At 51.7% G+C, this 23,309-nt stretch overlaps 3 protein-coding genes and 1 non-coding gene across 7 annotated transcripts; 2 read left to right on the top strand and 2 right to left on the bottom strand.

Annotated features, from left to right (window-relative positions):
• The first annotated feature begins 7,725 nt into the window (after positions 1–7,725).
• On the top strand, positions 7,726–9,953 carry CAMK2N2 (calcium/calmodulin dependent protein kinase II inhibitor 2). Its single transcript, XM_008157527.3, has 2 exons — positions 7,726–8,025; positions 8,920–9,953. The coding sequence occupies exons 1-2, from the start codon at positions 7,857–7,859 to the stop codon at positions 8,988–8,990; spliced, it is 240 nt and encodes a 79-aa protein (XP_008155749.1). The 5' UTR covers positions 7,726–7,856; the 3' UTR covers positions 8,991–9,953.
• Positions 9,954–10,104: 151 nt separating this feature from the next.
• Positions 10,105–17,359, bottom strand: EEF1AKMT4 (EEF1A lysine methyltransferase 4). The gene is made up of 3 exons (XM_008157526.3): positions 17,075–17,359; positions 11,374–11,657; positions 10,105–10,880 (listed from the first exon to the last, which is right to left on the bottom strand). The coding sequence occupies exons 1-3, from the start codon at positions 17,268–17,270 to the stop codon at positions 10,593–10,595; spliced, it is 768 nt and encodes a 255-aa protein (XP_008155748.1). The 5' UTR covers positions 17,271–17,359; the 3' UTR covers positions 10,105–10,592.
• On the bottom strand, positions 16,234–16,340 carry LOC114228371 (U6 spliceosomal RNA). Its single transcript, XR_003614516.2, has one exon. It is a non-coding gene; the product is annotated as a U6 spliceosomal RNA (small nuclear RNA).
• Positions 17,360–18,056: 697 nt separating the features above from the next.
• ALG3 (ALG3 alpha-1,3- mannosyltransferase) lies at positions 18,057–22,880 on the top strand. 4 transcript variants are annotated; one of them, XM_054711368.1, is made up of 9 exons: positions 18,057–18,252; positions 19,711–19,810; positions 19,909–20,056; positions 20,165–20,325; positions 20,806–20,926; positions 21,335–21,540; positions 21,704–21,776; positions 22,404–22,547; positions 22,641–22,880. In XM_054711368.1, exons 1-9 carry the CDS (start codon positions 18,057–18,059, stop codon positions 22,863–22,865), a joined length of 1,374 nt encoding a protein of 457 aa, XP_054567343.1. In that variant the 3' UTR covers positions 22,866–22,880. The 4 variants fall into 4 exon arrangements, with proteins under 4 accessions (XP_054567343.1, XP_054567348.1, XP_054567352.1 ...); XM_054711373.1 differs by having other exon boundaries at positions 21,699–21,776; XM_054711377.1 differs by having other exon boundaries at positions 18,060–18,215.
• Positions 22,881–23,309: the final 429 nt, after the last annotated feature.

The raw sequence follows: 23,309 nt of genomic DNA, 5'->3' as shown, positions 1-23,309 counted from the left end.
GACCATGTGTCCCTGGATCCGGATGGGGCCTCGTGCACCTAGGCCCGGGTGAGGCCACGTGCCCCTAGGTCTGGGAGAGGCCAAGCGTCCCTGGGTCCGGGTGAGACCATGTGTCCCTGGATCCGGATGGGGCCTCGTGCACCTAGGCCCGGGTGAGGCCACGTGCCCCTGGGTCTGGGAGAGGCAAAGCGTCCCTGGGTACGGGTGAGACCATGTGTCCCTAGATCCGGGTGAGGCCACGTGCCCCTTAGTCCGGGTGAAGCCGTGCCCCTGGGTCTGGCCGAGACCAAACCAGAGGGAGTCGGACCTCCGTTACCACCATTTGTCCACCATCCAGAGCTGAGGGGTCAGTGCTGACATGTACACATAAGGAACTGGTGGACATTGAAATTGGATTGTTTTCTTTGGCACTTTCCACCCCATAACTACATGTTCTCAAACAGGAGACAGTACGGTGTCATAGTTAAGATGAAAGATTCTGGATTCAGACTGAATTTCTTCACTTATAACATTGAAAGAAGAATAGTACCTTTTTTCAAAGGATTGTTGTGAGTATCAAGTGAAACAATACTTGTAAATGCTTGGGGCAGTGTCTGACACATACTAGCACTCAATGTGCTACGGGCTGTTAGTGTTGTTGTTGTAGTAATTAAAATCCTATAGGTAGAAATGAAAATTGAAAGGCTGGAGAAAGCCTGTTCTGTTTTCCAGATAGTAGAGAAGGCAGATGGGTTCTAGGTTAGGCTGGTTCCCTGAGCAAGGAGCTTTCACATCCAGAATACTGGGGTCTGCAGCAGCAAGGACTTGGGATGGCCACTTGGGACAAGTGCCTGGAGTTGTTCATATTCCTTCTGATGACGTGTGGCACCACAGCACTTCCTTCTTTTCCCCTCCCCCCAGGCCTGGATGCAGAGAAACATGGCAGCAGGGGGGTTGGTCTTGCCCCGCGGGAAATTCCACCGAGACATGGCCACGTGAGTGTAAACAAAGCTACTATGTCAGGACTTCCCGGCAACACGCTCATAAGAAACAGTCCCACGGCTGCTGCAATGCCATACTGGAAATAGCAAGTGTATACAGCACTTTCCTATGTGCCAGCTAGTATTCTAGGTGCTTTACACCTATGTACTCATTTATCCTCATGGCGCTTATGAAGCCGTTTTGCAGATGAAGAAAACTGAGGCAGAGAGAGGCGGAGTCACACAGTTAGTAGCAGAGCTGGGATTCAAACCCAAGTGGTCTGGCTCAAGGATACACTTCCTCCTAAGTAGTTGCTTGTCTTCTGCCTAATCCTCTCTGGAAGAGTTAGGGGACACACATCTATTTTCAAGGTAGACAGACGTGGACTCAAATCTGGGTTCAATTCTTTATCAGCTGTATGATCTTTATCAAGTTACTTGAAAGCTCTGACCCTTCATTTTCTTCATCTGTAAAATGGCAACAGTCATCCGTATCTCAGAGAGTTGCTCCAAGAAATGCAGCCACATAAGAAAGACCCTGTACCTACTTTTATAGTGTTCTCAGTTTCACTAGGCTTGGCCTAAATGGACAGTTCCTTTCCATGTCTCTTTCATGACCCAAATCATTTAGTAGGCTCATAACTATTCCTGACTACGTGTTAAGTATCCTATGTATAAGAGGCTTGAAGGTTGCTTTATTCTACAATTCTTTCTTTCCTCTGTGTTTATAATCTTTGACCCTGCTTTATTTTCTCATTCTATTATTCTCTCTCTTTTCTGTTCTTCTTTCCTACAGGAGTAATCTTTTCTTTTCTCTACATTGATTATAAATTGAGAGGGAATGAACAATGGGTTATGTGTTAAATTTACAAGGATAATGTAGTCATGAAGATAAGAAACATCCATGTTCGGTGTTGACAAAGATGAGGAATATGTCACTTTCATATATTGCTGGTGGCTTACAAATTGATGCTTTTTTGGCCAATATAAATCAATAGATATAAGTGTACACACTATTTGACCCAGGAAGTCTAATTCTAGGAAATTGTTCCAGGAAACAATCATGATCCACAGGAGAAAGATCTGGAAGGATACACACCAAACTGCTAATAATGGTTACCTCTTAGGATGGTACTAGCTTTTGCTACATAAAAAACCTACCCAAACTTTGTGGATTAAAATAGCAAACACTTGTTATTTATCTGTTCAGCGGGTTGACTGGGTGGTCTTCAGGTCTGGGTCAGTTCAGCAGGAGCTGAGTGGTCTAGTTGAACGGCCTCATTTACATGTTTGGGTCCCAGCTGGGATGAGTGGGCTCTGTCTCTGTGTGGTCTCTCCTTCTCCAGTAAGCCAGCCCATGCTTCTTCATATGGTAGCTCAAAACTCCCAGCACCAGAAAATAGGGTAAGGCCCAGTACATGAACCTTTCCCAAGTCTTCGCTTTCAGTACATTTGCTAATGTCCCTATTGGGCAAAGCAAGCCAGAAGGTTAAGCCCAGATTCAGGGTTGGAGAAATAGATACTACTTCTTGATTGGAGGAGCTACAAAATATATGGGCCATTTTTTCCCCTACATTTGTTCATCACAGTACTGTCTATGATAACAACAACAACAAAAAATGGAGGGGAAATTCAACAACTAAGAGTTAATATGAATATATCTAATGATGAGATTACTTTTCACTTCTTTATGCTTTTCTGTATAATAATAGCTAACAGTTCTATTTTCTAGCACTTACCTAAGCACTTTATGTATGTTAACTTGTTTAATCCTCAGAATGACCCACTCTGTAGATTCTATCAGTATCACAGTCCCTATTTTACAGACGAAGAGCCTAAGACGCAGGGAAGCTTTAATAACATACCTAAAGTTACACATCAGGTAGAAGGCAGATCCTCAATTTGAATCTAAACTCTGTGCTCCTAACTATTTTTTAAAAATATATCTTATTGATTTTTTACAGAGAGGAAGGGAGAGGGATAGAGAGCTAGAAACATCGATCAGCTGCCTCCTGCACACCCCCTACTAGGGATGTGCCCGCAACCAAGGTACATGCCCTTGACTGGAATCGAACCTGGGACCTTTCAGTCCGCAGGCTGACGCTCTATCCACTGAGCCAAACAGGTTTCGGCGCTCCTAACTATTAGTCTCCTTTCTAAGTCACCTGATTTTTCTGGGGCCAGAGTGTGATGCTTGCTAAATGGACTATATCATTGGTTTTAAACATTTTTTAAAAAATCATTAAAACTCTTTTATTGCAAATGTAATATACTCCAGAAACATACAGAATAAAAGATGAAATTCATTCTGCTGGTATCCCAGTTCCATCCTCAGAGGTAACCCTTATTAGCAGCTTGGTGTGTATCCTTCCAGATTTTCCTTTTATATGCATTTATATACCTAAACACACTATGTATGTATATGGGTATATATGCATATGTATATGTATGTACTTTTTTCACATACATGAAATCATACTCTACACTTGTTAGTGGCACTTTGACAGGCCTTGGATATCTTACCATGTTGATCCACTCAGTCCCAGAAATACCCTCACGGGGTGGGCTTCCTTTGAGTGGACAGTTTGAGGAAGGTGAAACATGGTCATGAGAGATGTAAAAGATTGCCCCAACATATTTGTAACAGGCTGTATTTGTTTTCCTAGTTCTGCTGTAACAAAGTCCCACAAACTGAGTGACTTGAAGCAGCAGAAACTTATTCTCACAGTTCTGGAGGCGAGAAGTCCAAAATCAAGGTATTGGCAGGGCCACGTTCCTTTGGAAGTCTGTAGACAGGAGTCCTTCCTCGCTTCTCCCATCTTCCAGTGGCTCCCAGCAATCCTTGGTGTTTCTTGGCTTGCAGCTAAATCACTCCTATCTCTGCTTCCTCACTTAGCCTTCTTCCCTGTGTGTATGTGTCTTTGTGCATCTGTCCTCTTCTTATAAAGATACCAGTGATTGAATGTAGGGCCCACTCAAATCCATGATGGCCGCCTCTTAATTTAAGTAATTACATCTGCAAAGACCCTGTTTCCAAACAAGGTCACATTCTGAGGTCCAGCTGAACACGAATTTTAGGGGGGTCCTATTCAACCTACTGAACAAGCCTACAGTTTCCACTTGAATAAAAGTGCCATTTATGCTCAAATGTCAACAAAAGATACATGATTCTGTTTAGAACATATGGATTGAGTCCACTGGGTTTTGAGGGGCTTTCAATTGAGAAATCCAATACATGGTCACAAAATGCCACACAAATTTTATTTCATTTTAGCTGTGAAAATGATTTTTTGTCTCATAGGCAGAGATGTAGAACATCAGAATTTTAATATTTTTTAAAAATATATTTTATTGATTTTTCACAGAGAGGAAGAGAGAGGGATAGAGAGTTAGAAACATTGATGATAGAGAAACATCAATCAGCTGCCTCTTGCACAACCCCCACTGGGGATGTGCCCGCAACCAAGGTACATGCCCTTGACCGGAATCGAACCTGGGACCTTTCAGTCCGCAGGCCGACACTCTATCCACTGAGCCAAACCAGTTTCGGCAGAATCACAATTTTAAAAAGTCCCCCCATACACACACTTTTTAAAAAGTATATATATTTTTATTGATTTCAGAGAGGAAGGAAGAGGGATAGAGAGTTAGAAACATCAATGATGAGAGAAAATCATTGATCAGCTGCCTCCTGCACGCCCCCCACTGGGGATCGAGCCCGCAACCCAGACATGTGCTCTTGACCGGAATCGAACCTGGGACCCTTCAGTCCGCAGACCAACGCTCTATCCACTGAACCAAACCAGTTAGGGCTGGAATAAGATTATTTAAGAAGCATCTAACGAAATGAATTCCAAGTTAAATTGTCATTCCTCCATCTCCCTCGTTCTGGGGGAAGAAAAGAGAATTGTTTCAATTCCCCACCCAGTGTTCTCATCTCATCCTTGGTAAGAAACGTTATGTCCCCTTTAGCACTTCGGGTGAGGGACAGCTCATTACCTCCTGAGACAACCCACTTCACCTCAGGACAATCTCACCTCCAAAACTTTCCTTAATATAGGCTCTATCATCTCTATGCTTTGAACTAGAAAATGGAGGCACAGAGAAGTATGCATATTATTCAAATGCATAGGAAAGGATTGGAAGGACATATGTACAGGGGTGGGCAAAAGTAGGTTTACAGTTGTGAGTCAAATATATAATACAATAATGAATAAGTAATAAAAGAATAAACTGCCTGGCTGGCGTGGCTCAGTGGTTGGTTGTTGACCTATGAACCAGGAGGTCACAGTTCGATACCCGGTCAGGGCACATGCCCAGGTTATAGGCTCCATCCTCAGTGTGGGGTGTGCAGGAGGCAGCCAATCAATGATTCTCTCTCATCGTTGATGTTTCTATCTCTCTCTTCCTCTCCCTTCCTCTCTGAAGTCAATAAAAAAATATTTTAAAAAATGAGAAAAGAAGAAAAAAAAAAGAAAAAAAAAAAAACTCCTGTACTCACAACTGTAAACCTACTTTTGCCCACCCCTGTATATCAAAGGTTTTGTATGGTTTTCCATATTTTCCTAAAATGTTACAAGTACAAATGAATTACCTTTAAAAAGTATATATTATTTATTTATTTCAGAGAGGGAGGGAGAGGGAGAGAGAGAAAGAAATATCAATGATGAGAGAATCATCCATCAGCTGCCTCCTGCACTCCCACACTGGGGATCGAGCCCACAACCCAGGCCTGTGCTCTGACAGGGAATCAAACTGTGACCTCCTGGTTCAGGTCAATGCTCAACCGCTGAGCCATGCTGGCCGGGCATGAATTACTTTTTTAAAATCTAGAATGATGGGACCTTCAGTTCAAGTTCTCGGAGCAAGTAGCAGAACCAGGATTGGAACCCATTGCTGGACAACCTCCAGTGGGGGTGACATTTCTGGACTCTCTCCTTAGTGTTCCTGAGCTCCAGCCTCTGCTGCCCTTCCAGGTCTCCAGGCTCTCTCTTCAGCTGGGCCTCCACCTCCAGCTTCCGCCTTATCTCAGACTAGCACACAGCAGAGGAGGGCTTGATAGGGATGGGCCCCCAGATCTGTGGCTCTGAGTGAGGCCTGCACAGAGGCATCCTCCGGCAACCGTTTCTCTTCCCTCTCCTTCCGCCCGCCCCCCCTCGTCCCCGCTCACCCCGCCGCCGCCACACCACCAGTCCTGGTCCCTGGGGCGGCCACCATTGCATTCGCCTCTGTGTTCCAGGGACTAACACTTGGTGAGTTGTTGGAGGAAGGACACTCAGTACTTGGCAGCCTTACTAGCTGCGTGATTTGGTGGGAGGTGGGGGAGTGGGAGGGGGGAAGAGACACGCTTCACTGACAGAGACCCCCTCCGCCTCAATCGTGCACTGAACGTAGGAAATGATGATTACCCTTATCAGCGCTGTCATCACCCCTCTCCTTCAAGGCCTATGATTTCGACAGAGCCCCTGGGCGCTAGCAAGCAGGTGACGCTGCAGTGGACGGCCAGCTGGGGGTGGGAGGTGTGTGGAGGGAGTGTTCCCGTTGGTTCGGCCAGAACTGTCACGTGAGGCACTTCAACACGGGCGGGGGGGGCGCCCTCTGTCCCTCCCCCTCTGCTTGTGGACCCACGCAGAAGCTCACCGCGTCCTCGGGCGCTCCGGGCTTCCCTGCGTCACCTGGAGCCAGGGCGCCCTTCGCGACACCACCATTCATCCTTTCCGCAAGGCACGCGCCGCGCGGGCACCCGGGGCCGGAGAAACCGCAGGGCGCGTCGGACGCTGAGAGCCCGAGTTTAGGCGCCAGCATTAGGGCAGGGGGTGGGCATCCGCCCCGGTGCTCGCGTGTCGGCCCCGTTACCGAGACCTCTCCCGGGTGAGACCGAGATACAGAGACTCGGGAGGAGGAGACACAGTGGTCCATGGGTACCGGGGCCAAGCAGGGAGACAGGGGCCGAAGAGCAAAGACATTGAAGACCGACGTAGACGGAGGCCGTCGCGCCAAGAGGGATGGGTCTCGGAGGCAGATACAGGCAGGCACGCTTTACGGACTGGCACACAGAGAGGCGGAGACAGGCACGGAAGGGCAGTCAGAGAAGCACAGGCTGCGGGGGGACAGTTTAAAACCCGAAGAGCGGCCCCGTGTAAGACCGCCGACGGCGAGGACGCCCCCCACGGCCCTGAGCCACTGCCCAGTGCGGCGGACTCGCCAAGTCCGCACACCTCTCCCGGCGTCCGACCCTCCCCGCGCCGCGTTCCGGCGTCCCGCCCCCCACCGAAGGCCGGCCCAGCTCCCGCCTTCCGGCCCCGGCCTGCCCGCCAATGCCCAGTCCCATTGGCTCGGCTCTCAGAGTCTCCTGGCCAGACCTCCCGCCACCCCCCCCCTCCCCCCCCCCCCGTCCCGGGCAGGTGCGGCACCCGCCGACCGGAACCATTCACCCAGCCGCCACTCCCGCCTCGCGCCAGACCCTCCCACGGCCCTTCCTCCCCTCCCTCCCCTCCCCGGAGAGCCGGGCGCTCTCCGGCCCTCCCGCCCCCCGCCCCGCCCCTCGCCGCCGGCCGGTGCCCGCCCCGCCTCCACCGCGCCCAGCCCGCCGCGCGCTGCGGCAGTCGGGCGCTCATCGTCATTCCGCTCCCGTCCCCGCCGCCGCCGCCGCCATCCCCGCCCCCGCGCACCGCCCCCGCCCGGTCCCCGCCGCCGCCACCGCCGCCGCCGCCTGCCCAGCGGCCCGGGAGGCGGAGGCGCGGGGGAGGAGGCCCCGCTTGGCCCCGCTTGGCCCCGCAGCCCCGGATGCTGCATGACTTCATCCTTCCGCCGGCTCCCCCGCTGAGCTAGGGCCGGCCCGGCAGCTAGCCCGCCGTCCGCGCCCCGCCGCAGTCCCGCGCCCACTCCACGCCCGCCATGTCCGAGATTCTGCCCTACAGTGAGGACAAGATGGGCCGCTTCGGCGCCGACCCCGAGGGCTCCGACCTCTCCTTCAGCTGCCGCCTCCAGGACACCAACTCCTTCTTCGCGGGCAATCAAGCCAAGCGACCCCCCAAGCTGGGCCAGATCGGCCGAGCCAAGAGAGGTACGCGGCCGGGGCCCGGAGTCGCCGCCTGACCCAGAAACCCTCCGCCGGGCGCCTCCCGGAGGCGGTTCCCCGCCAGCCTCCCGCAGCTCTTGCCGCAGACCAGCGCAGCCAGCCGCTCGCAGGCTGGGATTGGGGGCGGGGGGGGGGTCCCCGTTGCAGCGCTGTCCCCCTCTTTCCCTCTCCCGGGAACGCAATGCCCCGGATTCGATGCTCAACACCTCTGCAAGTAGAGCCCTGGCACCCGGGCGAGGGGGAGGGACCGGCCGGGGGCATTTGGGGTTACCTGGAAGTGGGAATGTGGGGAGACGGGCCGCTTCTTCTGGATCAAACGCTGAGTCCGTGGAGGCTACGGAAGAACCTTCGGGTGTGGAGGGATGTCCGATTGGAGAGCATGGGGGGGGGGCTGGAAATCGGACATCCTGGTTCTTTGCATGGGGAGGGGGCTTTGTTTGGTGCCAGGATCGGAAGAGGGGTGCAAATGGCAAGAGGGTTAGGTTGGGGAGAGGCTTGGACTAGCTGGAGATTCCGTTTGAGGAGGGGGTTCAGTTGCAGTGAGGGTTGACGAGGGGGATCCCATGAGGAAAAAAGGTTTCTGATCAGCTCGGATGGAGGAGAGCTCAGGTGGCGGGAGGGTTTGGCTGGGAGGTGGAAGGGCTGGAGCCTTATGACGAGGGGGCGTTCCTCCGCTGGGAGAGGAGGGGTCTGTGGGAGCCAGGCTCGGCCGCGGGTTGAGTCGGCGGCGTGAGAGTTCGGATGGGGAGGGCGCTAGGGCATGGGGGTCGAGGGGCGTTGCTGGGCTGCAGGCAGTTTCTGAGCGGGGCTCGAGGACGCGGGCCCATTCTTGCCGCCGCCCCCCAGGCCGCGCGGCTGACGCGCTTTCTCCCTGTGCAGTGGTGATCGAGGATGACCGGATAGACGACGTGCTGAAGGGGATGGGGGAGAAGCCGCCGTCCGGAGTGTAGACGCGCCGGCTCGGGCGGCGGGCTCCGGGCCCAGCCTCGCAGCGGCCAGGAGCGCGGGCAGGCGATGCAGCTGCCGGCGACCCCCGCCCGGGCCCAGGCGCCCGCGGGCGGGGGCTGCAGGGCCGCGCCGCCTCCGGGTCGGAGTCGCCGCCGCCGCCGCCAGGCACTCCGGAGCTGTCCGCTTCAGCACCACGGCGGCGGCGGCGGCGGTGGCAGCAACAGCAGCGGCGGGGGGGACCCGCCCGGAGCCCACCGCCGCGCTCATGCACTTTAGAACCGCGGGCCGCAGCCCCATCCCGCACACCAGAACGTACAGAGACCCGCGGCCCTCAGCCCCCGGCCCGCCCCCTCCCGCACGGCTCCCCAGCCCCGCCCCTCTCCGGCCGGTTTGGTCTGCAGACCTGACTGCCAGCCGTGTCGGACCGCGCGGCCAGGGATGTTTGGCTGCGTATTTGCATGAGCTTCCCACCCACCTGAGCCCAGCCCTCCAGGCCGCTCCTCGCCCTCACCCCTGTCTGGCGTGACCCCAGCCTCGGCCTCTTTCTAAGGGACTTCCTCAGCACATTTGTATTTTTATATCCGACTCTTTGTTTACTGGCTCCCCTCATTAGTGCCCTCCCCCCTCGGTCTCGTCCTTGCTCTTCTGCGCCTGGCAGATAGGACGGGTGCTGAGGGTGGGAATGGACAAGCCCTAACATGGTAACCAACACGTGGCCAGTCTGCCCAGGCCTGACCCCAGGCGGCTCTCTGGCAGACCCCTCCCCTCCAGGTATCACCTTCCAAGGGTCCAGGTCTGATTTTACCTTGGACCCCTGCCCCCTGCCCCTGGGAACCCAAATGGGGATTGATCTGCACCCTTGGATGACACCTGTGGCCCTAGAGATGTTCTCAACCCAGGGGTGTCCTTTGTAAATGTTCCTCCATCCTCACTGTACCAGGAGTGTGTGAATAAACACAGACCTCCCTGTGTGTGTGTGGCTATTGCTTCGGTTTGCTCAGGGGTCAGGCAGAAATGGCTCTAGTCCCTTTTGGGGAGGGCAATGGGTACTTGAGAATCGCAGGTGCATGTTGCTGGCAGGGAAGAGTTGCCAAGTAAACACAGCAGGCAGCCGGCCCGAGAACATCATTACAATGTAGCAGTCTTGGGTAAATATACAATCAGAACAGGACGGGTCATCAGAGTTGGGGCTGGAGTTAGGGTCAGAATTGTAAAGCAATCTAGATGCCAAGTCTGCAGCCTCCTGTGGATAAATCCAGGTTGAAGGGGGTGGGGAGGCAACAACAGGCCCCAGGGATGCAGGTCTCTCTGGCTGGCAAGCAGAGGGGCTGTGGTGGATTCAATATGGTGGGAAAGGAAGTTGGGGAGCCCAGGAGAGATCTGAGAAACCCAAGAAGGAAGCCAGAAACCTGTGATTTGAGGTGTAACTTAGCCTGGGCTATATTGTTTCATGTGGGGTTGCTTTCATCAGCTCTGTCTTAGGCATCAGGCCCCTGGGATGTGAGCACCTTGGACCCAACCCTAAGCCCTGAGTCAGGAATTACAACAACTTGAGGAGTCCAGGGCAGAAAGGTAAGGAGAACTCAAGGACCATGCTTCTGGCCTCACAGCTGAATGGCACTGAGGAAGTCCTCATGATCTGAGTCCTGGAGAAAGCAGGGTGAGGTGGGAGGTCTGGGGGATGAGAGGATCTGGGTCCCAAGAGCCAGCTGGGCCACACTAAGCTCTTTGCCCTTGTGCATGAGGTAGAGATGGAAGTGGAAACCGTTGCCATAGGTTGCATGCCTTAGGGACCAGCCATAACGGGATTGGGCATAGTGTCTAGTCCGAAAATGGGGGGCAGCAGAGGTCAGCGAGATGAACCGGCCTCCAGGGACCAGCACTCGGCTCACCTGCAAGGCAAACAGAGAAGCCATTGGTGAGGAGTCCATCTTCAGGTTCTCAAAGGTCAGTATTGTCCCAGTTGACCTCCCAGATACTACCCTACGTCCAGCTCTCCATGGCAAATTGAGCCTCCTTCTGTGTCCCTGGTCATTCCATGGGGTAGGGCTATAGACAGGTAGGAGCATGGGAGTGATGTCAAGCCAGGGGGCACTGCTTTCCTGCCAATTGCCCACCCTCCCAGTCTATTACCTATCTGGAACCTGGCTGCTATGCCATCCCTACGGCATCCCAGTAGCCAATCATCAGCTCTGTGAACCTGGCCACTCCAGCCTCCTATAATCTTGACCAGTGTAACTCTCCCCTTCATTTAGATAACCACAGTCCTGAAAGTGACTGCTCCAAACCATGCCTCCTCTGGCTTCTAAGTTCACCCAATCTCCTGAAACCTCAACCCCTCAGCTCCACCTCTTGGTCTGCCCTCCTCTCTTGTTGCTCCCTCACCTCACTCAGCACCTGGTCCACAGTGTGGACACCTTCAGAGGACACGGTCCAGGGATCCCGCTCTCCAGCCAACAGGGCATCCAGCGTGCCCTTCTCGAGCACCACATCGAAGGAACCATTGGGAAAGCCCAGTGCCCGTACGTCCATGGTCTCCCAGCGCAGCTTGGGCACATGAGCATAGCGAGCCCGCATGGCGGCCACCACTACTGATGAGTAATCCACACTGGTCACATCAGGGAAGCCCCCAAGGTACAGCTGGTAGCTCAGGGCACTGTTTCCACAGCCTGGGTGGGAAAAGGTGAGTAGCAAAAGAGCTAGGTTAGCTTTTATTTTTCCCCCCATTTATATATATTATTATTGATTTCAGAGAGGAAAGGAAAGGGAGAGATAGAAACATCAATGGGAATCATTGATTGGCTGCCTCCTGCATGTCCTACACTGAGGATCGAGCCTGCAACCCGGGCATGTGCTCCAACTGGGAATCGAACCGTGACCTCCTGGTTCATAGGTTGACACTCAACCACTGAGCCATACCGGCTGAGTGAGATAGGTTAGCTTTGATTCTCCCCTCCCCAATTATCCATCTACTCTTGGCCCATTTTCTCACAGCCCAAACCCTCCTGTGCTGAGAAAGAAGCAGCACCGTACAGAAAAGAGCATGAGGCTCGGAGTCATGCAGACGTGGGCACATATCCTGGCTCTATCATTCCTAGATGCGTGAATTAGGAACTTGGGTTTCCTATTCAGAAAAAGGAAGATAACAAGACCTAGCCTGCCTGCAGGATAAGCGGCACTGAATTTTAAGAACTAAAACAGCTGAAGAAGCTCTGAACGTAGGAGTTCAAAGATCTGGGTTCGGATATTCCTTGTCACACTGCCTTGGCAATTCACTCAATTCTGAGCCTGTTTTCTCAGACTCAGAATGGGACAATATTGGCATCATTAGGTTCATAGTATTATCATTAGGATATTAATATTGCCCTAATACCGGACTTCCCAGAGAACCTCTGGGAAAACTTCACGTTAGGGGTTATCCTATTTTGTTAACAAGTGAAGGGGACACTAGGTGGGGACACAGTGGAGCTGATCCCTTGTAGTTCCTTACATATTGTATTCTGCTGAGTAAGAGTCCCTGACCTTAAGGAGCTCATGCTTTGGTGGGAGGAACAGATGTGTACTCAGGCGATTGCCATGTAATGTGATGAGTGTTTCAATAGGAACAGGCTGTGGGAGCACATAAGATGATCCCTGTCCCCACATCAGTGGGTTGGGTAAGGGTTTCAGGGAAGCTGACAACCAATCAGTCTTGAAGAATCATAATACTGGTGGGAAGTGCCTGAAAAGCAGTCCCAAAGAGGATCGGGTCAGTAAAAGAATAGGTGGAGGTTAGAGGCATGGATGTGGACCCATAGACTTTCTTTGAAGATCTGTTGGCTTCTTCCAGGCCCTCTTGTGGTCAGTCTCAGCCTGAGACCAGGGCTGGATGACAGCTCTTGCTGGCCCCACATGGGGATGCCCAGCTCTTGGGATTAGATTGCCTTTAATCCCCATTTGTCTCTAAGAGGATCACAGGATCAGCTGTGGGGATAGCCCTAATCTAGCAGGGCTTGGTACCAGGTCAGAGCACCCAGAGGATGCTGGCTGGTCCTCAGCTGACCTTTCCTGTGTTCTTTCTCAGGCCCCAGGGCTCAGGCAGACTACTGTCTCACCTGAAAAAAATTAATGTGTGCTTCCTTACAGCAAGCTCTGGTAGATACACTACATGGGATGGGAGGTGAGAGTGGCTCAACAAAAGACCCTAACTCAGTTCAGGCTGATACCCCACTGGGTTCTCTGACCCACAAACCCTTTACCACCCTACACTTGACCTCATGCCTACAGAGTTCTGCCCAACTACAGACAAACCCAAATATCCTCCCCACCCCCTTTTCTTTAAAATGTTTTTATTGATTTTTTTTTTACAGAGAGAGGAAGGGAGAGGGAGAGAGAGAGAAGCATCTATGTGAGAAACATTGATCTGCTGCCTCCTGCATGCACCCTACTGGGGATTGAGCCCACAACCCTGGCATGTGCCCTGATTGGGAATTGAACAAGTGACCTCTGGGTTCCTTGGTTGACACTCAACCAGAGCCACGGCAGCTGGCAAATATCCTTCCTTTATTCCCCTCCGTAAAGGAATGGTATATCCCAAGAGAACTTCACTAAAGATGAAGGAAGAACAAAATCTGACCACAGGGCCAGTCATGCTTACAAAGCAGTGATTTCTGATCCTGCTGCCTCAGTGATTTGGAGCTAGCAACTAAGATGGGGTTTGGGAAGGTCCCTGCCTCCCTAGGTGGAGCCTTAGAGAAGTAGAGCCCTGGAAAACTGAGCCAGCTCCAAGAACCCACTACATAGGAGTCCAGAGCTATGTGGATGCTATCCCAACACCAAGAGAATGAGGGGTAAGCCAGAATGCCAATTCACTAATTTATAACAAGAAAAATAGCCACCACAGGGACTTGACAGTCAATCCCCTGGTCAGTCCCTTCTCTATATATAGAAAATACAAATTGAAGCGAAATTATGATAAGATTCCTACGGAACATGGAGGATCAGAGATGTATAATGATGGCAAAGCTAGGACAGCCATATGCATTCATCTGTTACGAGGATATTCTAGCCATAGGGACCAGATACACAAGTCCTCAGGCAGGGTACTCTCTGTCCTCTGAATGGTCTGTGATAAACTGCCCCTCTAATTCCCATTTTTAATAATAATAATGATAGCTAATAGTCACTGAACACTGGGGCCTATGCTAAGCATTTCTAAGCATTATCTCAGTTTATCTTCATACTACCTTCATAGAGAAGATAACTGTTATTATCATTACCATTTTCTAGATGGGAAAACTGAGGCTGCCCAAAGTATATAAGAAACTTCCCAAGGTCACATAGTCTAGTGGTAGAGTTAGAATTTGGATCTAGGCCTGTTTCACGCCAGAGCTCTTAAACCACTATGCGAAACTGTTTCCCAGTTTTCAGGAGGTCCACTCACCTTCAGTTGTGACATTGCATCTTTAGTCATTTTATCAGTTGTAACCGAGTTCTAGATGTCTCTCTATGCCCATATACATGGTGCAGCAGCAGAAGCTCTGGAGTCAGATGGCACCCTTACTTCACCACCTACTTGCTACGTGACAACTGTGGACATTGTCAGTGCTCTGATCAGATCCGCTTGAAGTGTCTCTAGGTGTTGGTGTGTGCTTGATTCTGACAGTTTGCATCTGTGACTCTTCAGGCTGAAACTACCCTCAGGGAAACTTTTGCCTGTGATCACAATCCTGCTTGGTCTCTTCCCTTCCCTATTCCCTCACTCTCTGGCTGATTGCTTCGGGAGCTCATCCCTAACAAAGAACTAGGGGAGGAATCGTAATCTTAGGATTTGCTTCTGGACCCAACCTGAGACAATGACCTGCAGCAGGGGATACCAAATTCAGCTTGCCACCTGTTTTGGTAAATAGTTTTCTTGGAATACAGCTATTCTCATTCACGTATGTACTGTCTGTGGCTGCTTTTCTACTTCAACATCAGTGCTGACTAGTTGTCAGAGAAACTGTATAGCTCACAAAGCCCAAAATATTTACTATTTGGCCATTTTCAGAAATAGTACTGACCCCTGATCTACAGTAAGTCTAGTAATACTTATTACTCACTTCTCAGGGTTGTCATAAATATTAAGTTAGAAAGGGCCCACCCAGCACATCCCTAGCACCTACCAGGTGCTCAGCTTGTTTGTTAAAGTGGAATGTAGCATAGGTACTCCCCAAGGTGTGGGTCCTCTTTTTATTTATTTATTCTTTAAATATATATATATATATTTTTTTATTTATTCTTTAAATATATTTTTATTGATTTCAGAGAGGAAGAGAGAGAAGAGAGAGAGAGAGAGACATCAATGATGAGAATCATCAGTGATCAGCTTGCTCCTGCATGCCCCCTGGGGGCTGAGCCCAAAACCCTGGCATGTGCCCTGACCAGGAATTGAACTGTGACCTCCTGGTTCATAGGTCGATGCTCAACCACTGAGCCACGCAGGCCCGGCTGGGTCCTCTCTTTAGATCTTGGGAGTAATGCCTGGAAAGTTTTCCTTTTTTATTTTTAGACTTTTCTCCCCTCTCCAGAAAAGAATACCTTCCAGTATAAGAGATTTTAAGGCAGTCTTATTCTCAGCATGAGAATCCGCTGTGGGCTTGCTGAAACTACAGACTCCTAGGACCCACCTTAGACTGTCCCCGGATTGGGTCCAGCTTTCCAGGTGATTTTGATGCACACTAAAGCTTAAAAAAAATCAGATCTATGGTAAATCTATAAATAAATGTAATGGCTTAAAAGCATAAAATTCAAGTTTTTACTTCTGGGGGAAAGAGTTTGGGAGGACTACACAGAAAACCTTAAATATACATGAGCCTTTTTATTCTGCCAGGCATTGTTTTGGGTATCTTTCATACTCATTCAATCATCTTAAAAACTCAATAAATAAGTAATCTCTTTTTATTTTTAAGGCTGATAAAATGGAGGCACAGAAATTTTAAGTATTTTTTCCAGGACTACATGGTTAAGATTCCGTGATTTTGCCCATTATTCCACAGCTAAGATTACATGAGCCTAGATTCCAACAGAATTAGCTGCCTCCAGGGTCCAAGTTCTTAAGCACTAGGTTATACTTCCTTTCTAGTCCTAGGAATATTCTGTTTTTCAAACTGAGTATGGTATACACATACATATTAGATTTATTGTTTATACCTTTCATATACTGTATTACAGATGACATGTATATGAAATACTTCTTTTCTTTTCTTTTCTTTTCTTTTCTTTTCTTTTTATATGGAACACTTCACGAATTTGCGAGTCATCCTTGCACAGGGGCCATGCTAATCTTCTCTGTATTGTTCCAATTTTAGTATATGTGCTGCCAAAGCAAGCACATGAAATATTTCACTTAAACATATAAATGCTTTTAAAATACCAAAATAAAAACTATAATTGGAAGGAATCCCGTTGCGCAATCAAACTTCTCTAGACCCCCCCCAAGGCTGGCTCTGGGACAAAGCCCCATCTTGCATCCTAGTACTTTTTCCTCGAATCTCAACAATCTCGCTGGCAATATCCCCTCTGACCTCAGAGGGCGCTGTCCTCATCACTGCAAGCAGGGCATAAGACCGGGTTCCCGAGTTTGGAAAGTGGTAACTCTCTCCAGGTGACAACAGCTCCCGGTGCCCATTGTCGCAAACAGAAAGGTGGTATGCACTGTGCTCGAGATGCCTGCCTGTGCCTTATCCGACCTGAGCTCGCAGTTCCATTTCTAGAAGCGACTCCGAAGCTCAGGACGGGTTTACCGCCCGTCCTAAGTCATAGAGCCAACTAGCGTAGGGGCTTCCTAGATTCTCTGAGTTCTCCAGAGCTTGCGGCTGCCTTCCGAGGGCCCCGGGTCACCTACCACGCTCAGGCTCAGAGACACTGTCGAGTTGTGGGGGGGACAGGGAACTGACTCTTGGCTTCTGTTTGCCCTGACTCCAGATTCTGAAGATACTGGCTCCTGGCTCCTGACCTGGGCATCCTCAGGAAGGGGCAGACAGACGCGAGGAAAGCGGACGGGGGCGCCCAGGCGGAGCCGGTCCAGTCAGCTCCACCTGGGCTGGGCAGCGCCGGGACTACGCACCTAACACGAGGATACGGTCCTCGGGCCGCAGCTCCGGTTCTAGGAGGGCACGGAAAGAGGAGAAGTCCCCGAACCACTCGTAGGGGGCAGAGTCGGCCGCGTCCCGGTAGCGCTGGTCCCAGTACTGGACCTCTCGGTACCCAGAGTTCTGCTCCGGTAGCTCCGGCCGGGGCTCGGGGGCCCCGGGAGAGGCCATGCTTGCCGCTGCGGGGCCTGTGGGGCAGTCGGCCGGCACCTTTAGGCGGGGCTTGGCTCCCCGGTGAAGCCAGTCTGAACGGTACTGTCGTGGGGGCGTGGCCTCGGAGTCTCCGCCCCCAAGTGAGGTTGCTCAACATAAACACGTGGAACTTCCGTCCTCTGCTAAGCGCGCTTCGAAGAATCTTCCGGCTGGTTAATCAGGGCGTCCGGACTCTGAAGCTTCCGGCTGTACTTGTCACTCACAACTGAGAACCACACTCATGGTGTCAGACTCACTCTGGTTCATCACTGTCCCTTCTCATATTTTCAGTTTGACCGGCTCCTTACATTAAATATGAAAATTAATGAAAGGTTCGTTTCTTCCCCGTTTTGAGCACCCGGAAGGCTCTGAGGGGTGGCAGGAGGGGCGTGGGCACAGGCATGAGCACAGATATTATCAACCCCGGCGAAGTGTTATGCTGGGCCGGGAGGGATGACTTGGGGGCGGGGGGGGGGGCGGGGGGAGGGTAGGGCACGGGCAGGAATGTTGTTTTTCTGGGCAAATGTTCGATCCATCTGAGCTCCTGGGTACCCAGGGCTAAGTGTATACGGAAGAGTAAGACCATTCCTGCTCGTAGGGAACGTGCAGTCCATCGGGAGAGACCGATGTAGGAGAAGTACATTTTAGTGTAGGAAATAAGGACTCTGGCAACTCGGTTAGGACACCGGCTCCCAGAGCGGAACCTAAGTGCCAAAGGGTCCGGTTTCCAGGGTGGCGGGCCCACATGAACGGTGCACCGACAAGATGGCCGCGGGCGTACGGAAACGCGCCCGGGCGGGACCCCCTCCACGGGTGGCGGGACTCTGCGAGCAATGGTTGCGGCGCGCCTGGCAAGAGCGGCGTCTACTGCTGCTGGAGCCGCGTTACACGCTGCTGGTGGCTGCCTGCCTCTGCCTGGCGGAGGTGGGCATCACCTTCTGGGTCATTCACAGGGTGGCATGTGAGTGCGCCGAGGGGGAGGGGAGTGGAGGGGAGCGGAGAAGGCGGGAGGGAGGTGGACCCGAACGCCCTACTCAACCCGGGACTCACATTCGGAGCTCAGACCCAGACCCCAGGTCCACTTAGTCATCAATTGCAGACCCCTGTCTTTTACCCCAAGTTCCAAGCCTGCTCCACAGAAAACCAAACCCGATCTTATAATCCCTCCCCCATGACGAAAGGAGCGACCCTAGAGATTGGTCCTCTGCCCTGAAGGTACAGCCCGCCAGGCTAAGAAAGTAAACCAGCGTGGGCGTCAAAGACCTGGGTCTGTGTTAATGTCCTCCTCCTCCTCCTTCCTGCTGCTGCTGCTGCTTGTCTCTGTGGCTTTGGACTTGTCACTTCCCTAGCTGGGTCTCATCTGTTCAATTCTGGGGGTTATTTATTTTTTATTTTTATTATATTTTTAATTGATGTCAGAGAGGAAGGGAGAGGGAGATAGAAATATCAATGACGAGAAAGAATCATTGATCTGCTGCCTCCTGTACATCCAACACTGGGGATGGAGCCCACAACCCAGGCATGTGCCCCCACCGGGAATCCCCGAGACCTCCTGGTTCCTAGGTCAATGCTCTACACTGAGCCACGCCCACTGGGCCTGGAGTCTCTTTAGAGCTGGAATGTAGAACCCAAGTGAGGCCAGTACTAAAATGAGATTGCAGAAGTTGAGACCAGATTATAAAGGAGTCAGTAAACTGTGTTAAGGAGATAGTAGTAAAGTTAGTGGTTAAGAATCTAGGATCCTATGAATTCCAGTTTCAGTTCTGCTCTTCCTAGCTCGCTGATCTTGAGCTAAGTCACTTAACCTCAATAATTCATAGGTTCCTCTTCTAAAATGGCAGTAACGGAGTTTGGTCTTTATCTTAACAGCCTTAGGGAATCGTTGAAGGATTTCAAGCAGAGAGACATGATACATTTCTACAATAGGAAGAGCTCCTGATTGCAGGGTGGCAAATATATTGTGGTGAGGTGAACGTGAAAGCTGGGAGCCTAATAAGGAAGCTGTTGCATCATTGAGGCTAGAGATTATGGTAGGCCCAAATTTTGCTATATAATAGTCGAGAAGGATGAGACAGTAGAGATATGTAGACTGAAGAATAGACAGGACATGGTAATAGGGGTGGGAAATGAGAGAGAAGGAAGTTTCAGTTTTGTGACTTGGGCAACAGGGATGTTGATGGTGCCATTCATGGGACTCAGGAAGGGGAGCAGATTTAGAGTAGATTATGAGTTCAGTTATCAACATGTTGAGTTTGAGATGCCTGGGTTCACCCAAAGAATGTCAAGTAGGCAGTTAGGTCAGCGGTTGTGATAGAAGCCCTGCGGGTGACCTGGAACTCGGTGCTTGGATGGGCTGGAGGTGTTGGGGGCAGACAAGTTTTGGACTTGGAAGTAACCGCACCGTCCTTTCCTTTTCCAGATACAGAGATTGACTGGAAGGCCTACATGGCTGAGGTAGAGGGCGTCATCAACGGCACCTATGACTACACCCAACTGCGGGGTGACACTGGACCTCTTGTGTGAGTGGGGGATAGCAGGATCAGCAAGGATGTGAGGGGCCGACTGGATACAAGGCGGGGTATCTTGGCCCAGATTCATGTTCCCTCTCCTCTCTCAGATACCCGGCCGGCTTCGTGTACATCTTTATGGGGCTGTACTATGTCACTGGCCATGGCACGGACATCCGCATGGCCCAGCATATCTTTGCTGTGCTCTACCTGGCCACCCTGCTGCTTGTCTTTTTGATCTACCACCAGACCTGCAAGGTGAGTCCACAATGCCAGGGCCTGGGGCTCCAACCTGGGAGGGCTGAGGTATGGTGATGGCTCAGGGTTGGTGAGCTGACCTCCTTCCCCACTGTGCCCACCTCTTAGGTACCTCCCTTCGTCTTTTTCTTCATGTGCTGTGCCTCTTACCGTGTCCACTCCATCTTTGTGTTGCGGCTCTTCAATGACCCAGTGGCCATGGCGCTGCTTTTCCTCAGTATCAACCTTTTGCTGGCCCAGCGCTGGGGCTGGGGTTGCTGCTGTTTCAGGTCAGCATCCCTCCCTTCTGGTCCCCTTTCTTACTTTTTGTATTTCCATCACTTTCCCCCCTACATTTCTGCAGCAAGGGAGTGGCCAGACAATGTGGGTCAGTTGGGCCCCACTGAGTCCAGGACCTGTAGAAAGTTGTATTGGAGTTGGTCATTAATATTCTTAATATTCAGTATATATTTGTTTGCTCAGTCTGGGCATAGAGACTAGGTATCTATTCCCTACCCCCAGCTTCCTCCCAGGCTACCTTACCCGCCCTCCCGCAGTTCTGAGTGTGGGCCCTTTCTCCAGGTTGCTGGTGCTGGGGCTCATCGAGCTCTCCTGGAACACATACCCCTCCGCGTCCTGCACCTCTGCTGCCCCACACACCAAGCTATCCTGGAGCTTGGTGGTGGAGGGGAGGAGTTGCTAGGATGGTGGTGGTGGGGGTGCATAGCCCTGGAGCTGATTTCCACCCTTATCTCTTCTACGCACCTTAGCCTGGCAGTCTCTGTGAAGATGAACGTGCTTCTCTTTGCCCCTGGATTACTATTCCTTCTCCTCACACGATTTGGCCTCCGTGGGACCCTCCCCAAGCTAGGCATCTGTGCTGTCCTACAGGTACTCCCGCCTCACTCCTTTTTAAAGATGGCCTCCTTCCCTCCTAGAGACTTCCTCACAGCCAAGAGGCAAGGGTTTTGGAACTGATTCTGGACTGGGTAGCCACTACCGCTCTGGGCTGTTTTGTTTGTTTGTTTGTGTTTTGCTGTAATATAAGGATGTTGAACTAGATGGTCTCTTAGGGCCTTTCTAGCTCTGCCCAGTTAGACTTACAGCACTGTCATTACCTGCCTCCTCAGCTTCTTCTTTGGCCCCAGGCTCTGACGGGGGTGGGTGTGTGGGGAGGTGTGGGGGGAGGAGTCCTCGGGAATTAAGAAACTTCTGAGCCTACACCCGATTCCCACTCTCCTGACTGGTATGAGGCTGGGGTGGGCCTGGGCAGCTCTGCTGACAGTACATCCATCTCAGGTGGTGCTGGGGCTGCCCTTCCTGCTGGAGAACCCCGTCGGGTACCTGTCCCGCTCCTTTGACCTTGGCCGCCAGTTTCTCTTCCGTTGGACAGTGAACTGGCGCTTCCTCCCCGAGAGCCTCTTCCTGCACCGTGCCTTCCACCTGGCACTGTTGGCCACCCACCTCACCCTGCTCTTGCTCTTTGTTCTCTGCAGGTGGCACAGGTGAGAAAGGGGATCAGTGCCAAGGGCAGATGTAGGGGAAGGAGTGAAGGGCCTGGGCCTTAGGGGCTGCTTAGGGGAGATGTTGAGCTCATGGAGGTGAATTTTAGAGCTTGGCCCATGATGAGAGCTTGATAAATGTCTGAATGGCTTTTCCCCAGGACAGGGGAAAGTATTCTGTCGCTGCTGAAGGATCCCTCCAAACGGAAGGTTCCACCCCAACCCCTCACACCCAATCATATCCTTTGAGTCATGGGAAGGTAAGTCTTGCCCTCTCCAGGTGCAGACAGGGTCCCTGGTCAGGTGGCCCTGGATGCCTGGTGACCTGGGGAGGGAAAAAGAGGCACCAGTAATAGCTACAGGGCCCATTCCTAGAGCTCCTGCTCTGTACCAAACACTGTGCTGAGCATTTACATATGTGAGCATATTTATTCATAATTTCAAATATCATTGTTATTATGAGTGCTCATCCTCTGCCTGGTGCTGTGCTTAGAGGTTTATATACATTCTCTAACATTTAAAGCTTACAGGAGACCCTGATATAGGAAGTATAGTTATTATCCTCATTTACAGATGATAACATTAGGGCTTTAAGTGGTTAAATAATTTACCAAGACCACCCAGCTAGGAAGTGATGGGCTCACTAGGCTTTTATGGCCCTAGGTATCACTGTCTCCACCTCAGATTGAGGAGCACGTCCAGAGAGGTTAAGAAACTTGTCCAAAGATATGCATCTGGGAATGGTAGAGCCAGGGGGCTATCTGATCCAAAAATTGTTACCCCTCTGCTTTGGAACCTCCCTGCCTGACCCCAGCCCCAGCCCCTGTCCCTTCTGCTCCTGCCCTTGGCCTTGACCACTGCATACAGATAGTTTCCACCCTCTTCACCTCCAACTTCATTGGCATCTGCTTCAGCCGTTCTCTCCACTACCAGTTCTACGTCTGGTACTTCCACACACTGCCCTACCTCCTGTGGGCCACGCCTGCACGCTGGCTCACACACCTGCTCAGGTACTGGCTGGGACACCCTGAGGGAGGGTATGGGTTAGGGTTAGGGACCATGGAGGGGCTGGACAAACCCTGTAGCTTATTTGTCATCTCCAGGTTGCTGGTGCTGGGGCTCATCGAGCTCTCCTGGAACACATACCCCTCCACATCCTGCAGCTCTGCTGCCCTGCACGTGTGCCATGCCGTCATCCTGCTGCAGCTCTGGCTGGGGCCCCAGCCTTTCCCCAAGAGCATCCAGCACAGCAAGAAAGCCCACTGAGGTCACCTCTGCCCCATTCTCAGGACCCCGGACGTGGATGGACTCTGTGCCCTTCCCAATAAACCTTACCAAGTCCACTTCTGTGCAGCCTAATGGAGGTGCCTAGACCAACTTGTGAGGGGTATGCATGCGGCAGATAAAGAACTCATTCAGGCGGTTTTAAGAGGCACTTTTTTTTTTTTAGAGAGGAAGGGAGAGGGATAGAGAGCTAGAAACCTCGACGAGAGAGAAACATCGATCAGCTGCCTCCTACACACCTCCTACTGGGGATGTGCCCGCAACCAAGGCACATGCCCCTGATTAGAATCGAACCTGGAACCCTTCAGTCCTCAGGCCGACGCTCTATCCACTGAGCCAAACCGGTCAGGGCAAGAGGCACTTCATTGCATAGGACTTGGGGGCTGTGGCTCTCTCCTCTTTTACCGAACTGCACAGAGCTCAGAGGGGAAGGAGCTGGGGGTGAAAGGAGCGGGAGAGAGCACAGGCAGGCACTTTCTGTGGGGGAA

This window comes from Eptesicus fuscus, chromosome 3 (genome assembly GCF_027574615.1).
Source record: "Eptesicus fuscus isolate TK198812 chromosome 3, DD_ASM_mEF_20220401, whole genome shotgun sequence".
Taxonomy (NCBI): Eukaryota; Metazoa; Chordata; class Mammalia; order Chiroptera; family Vespertilionidae; genus Eptesicus; species Eptesicus fuscus.
The sequence above is the reverse complement of the archived record's forward strand: the minus strand, read 5'-3'. Positions and strand labels throughout refer to the sequence as shown.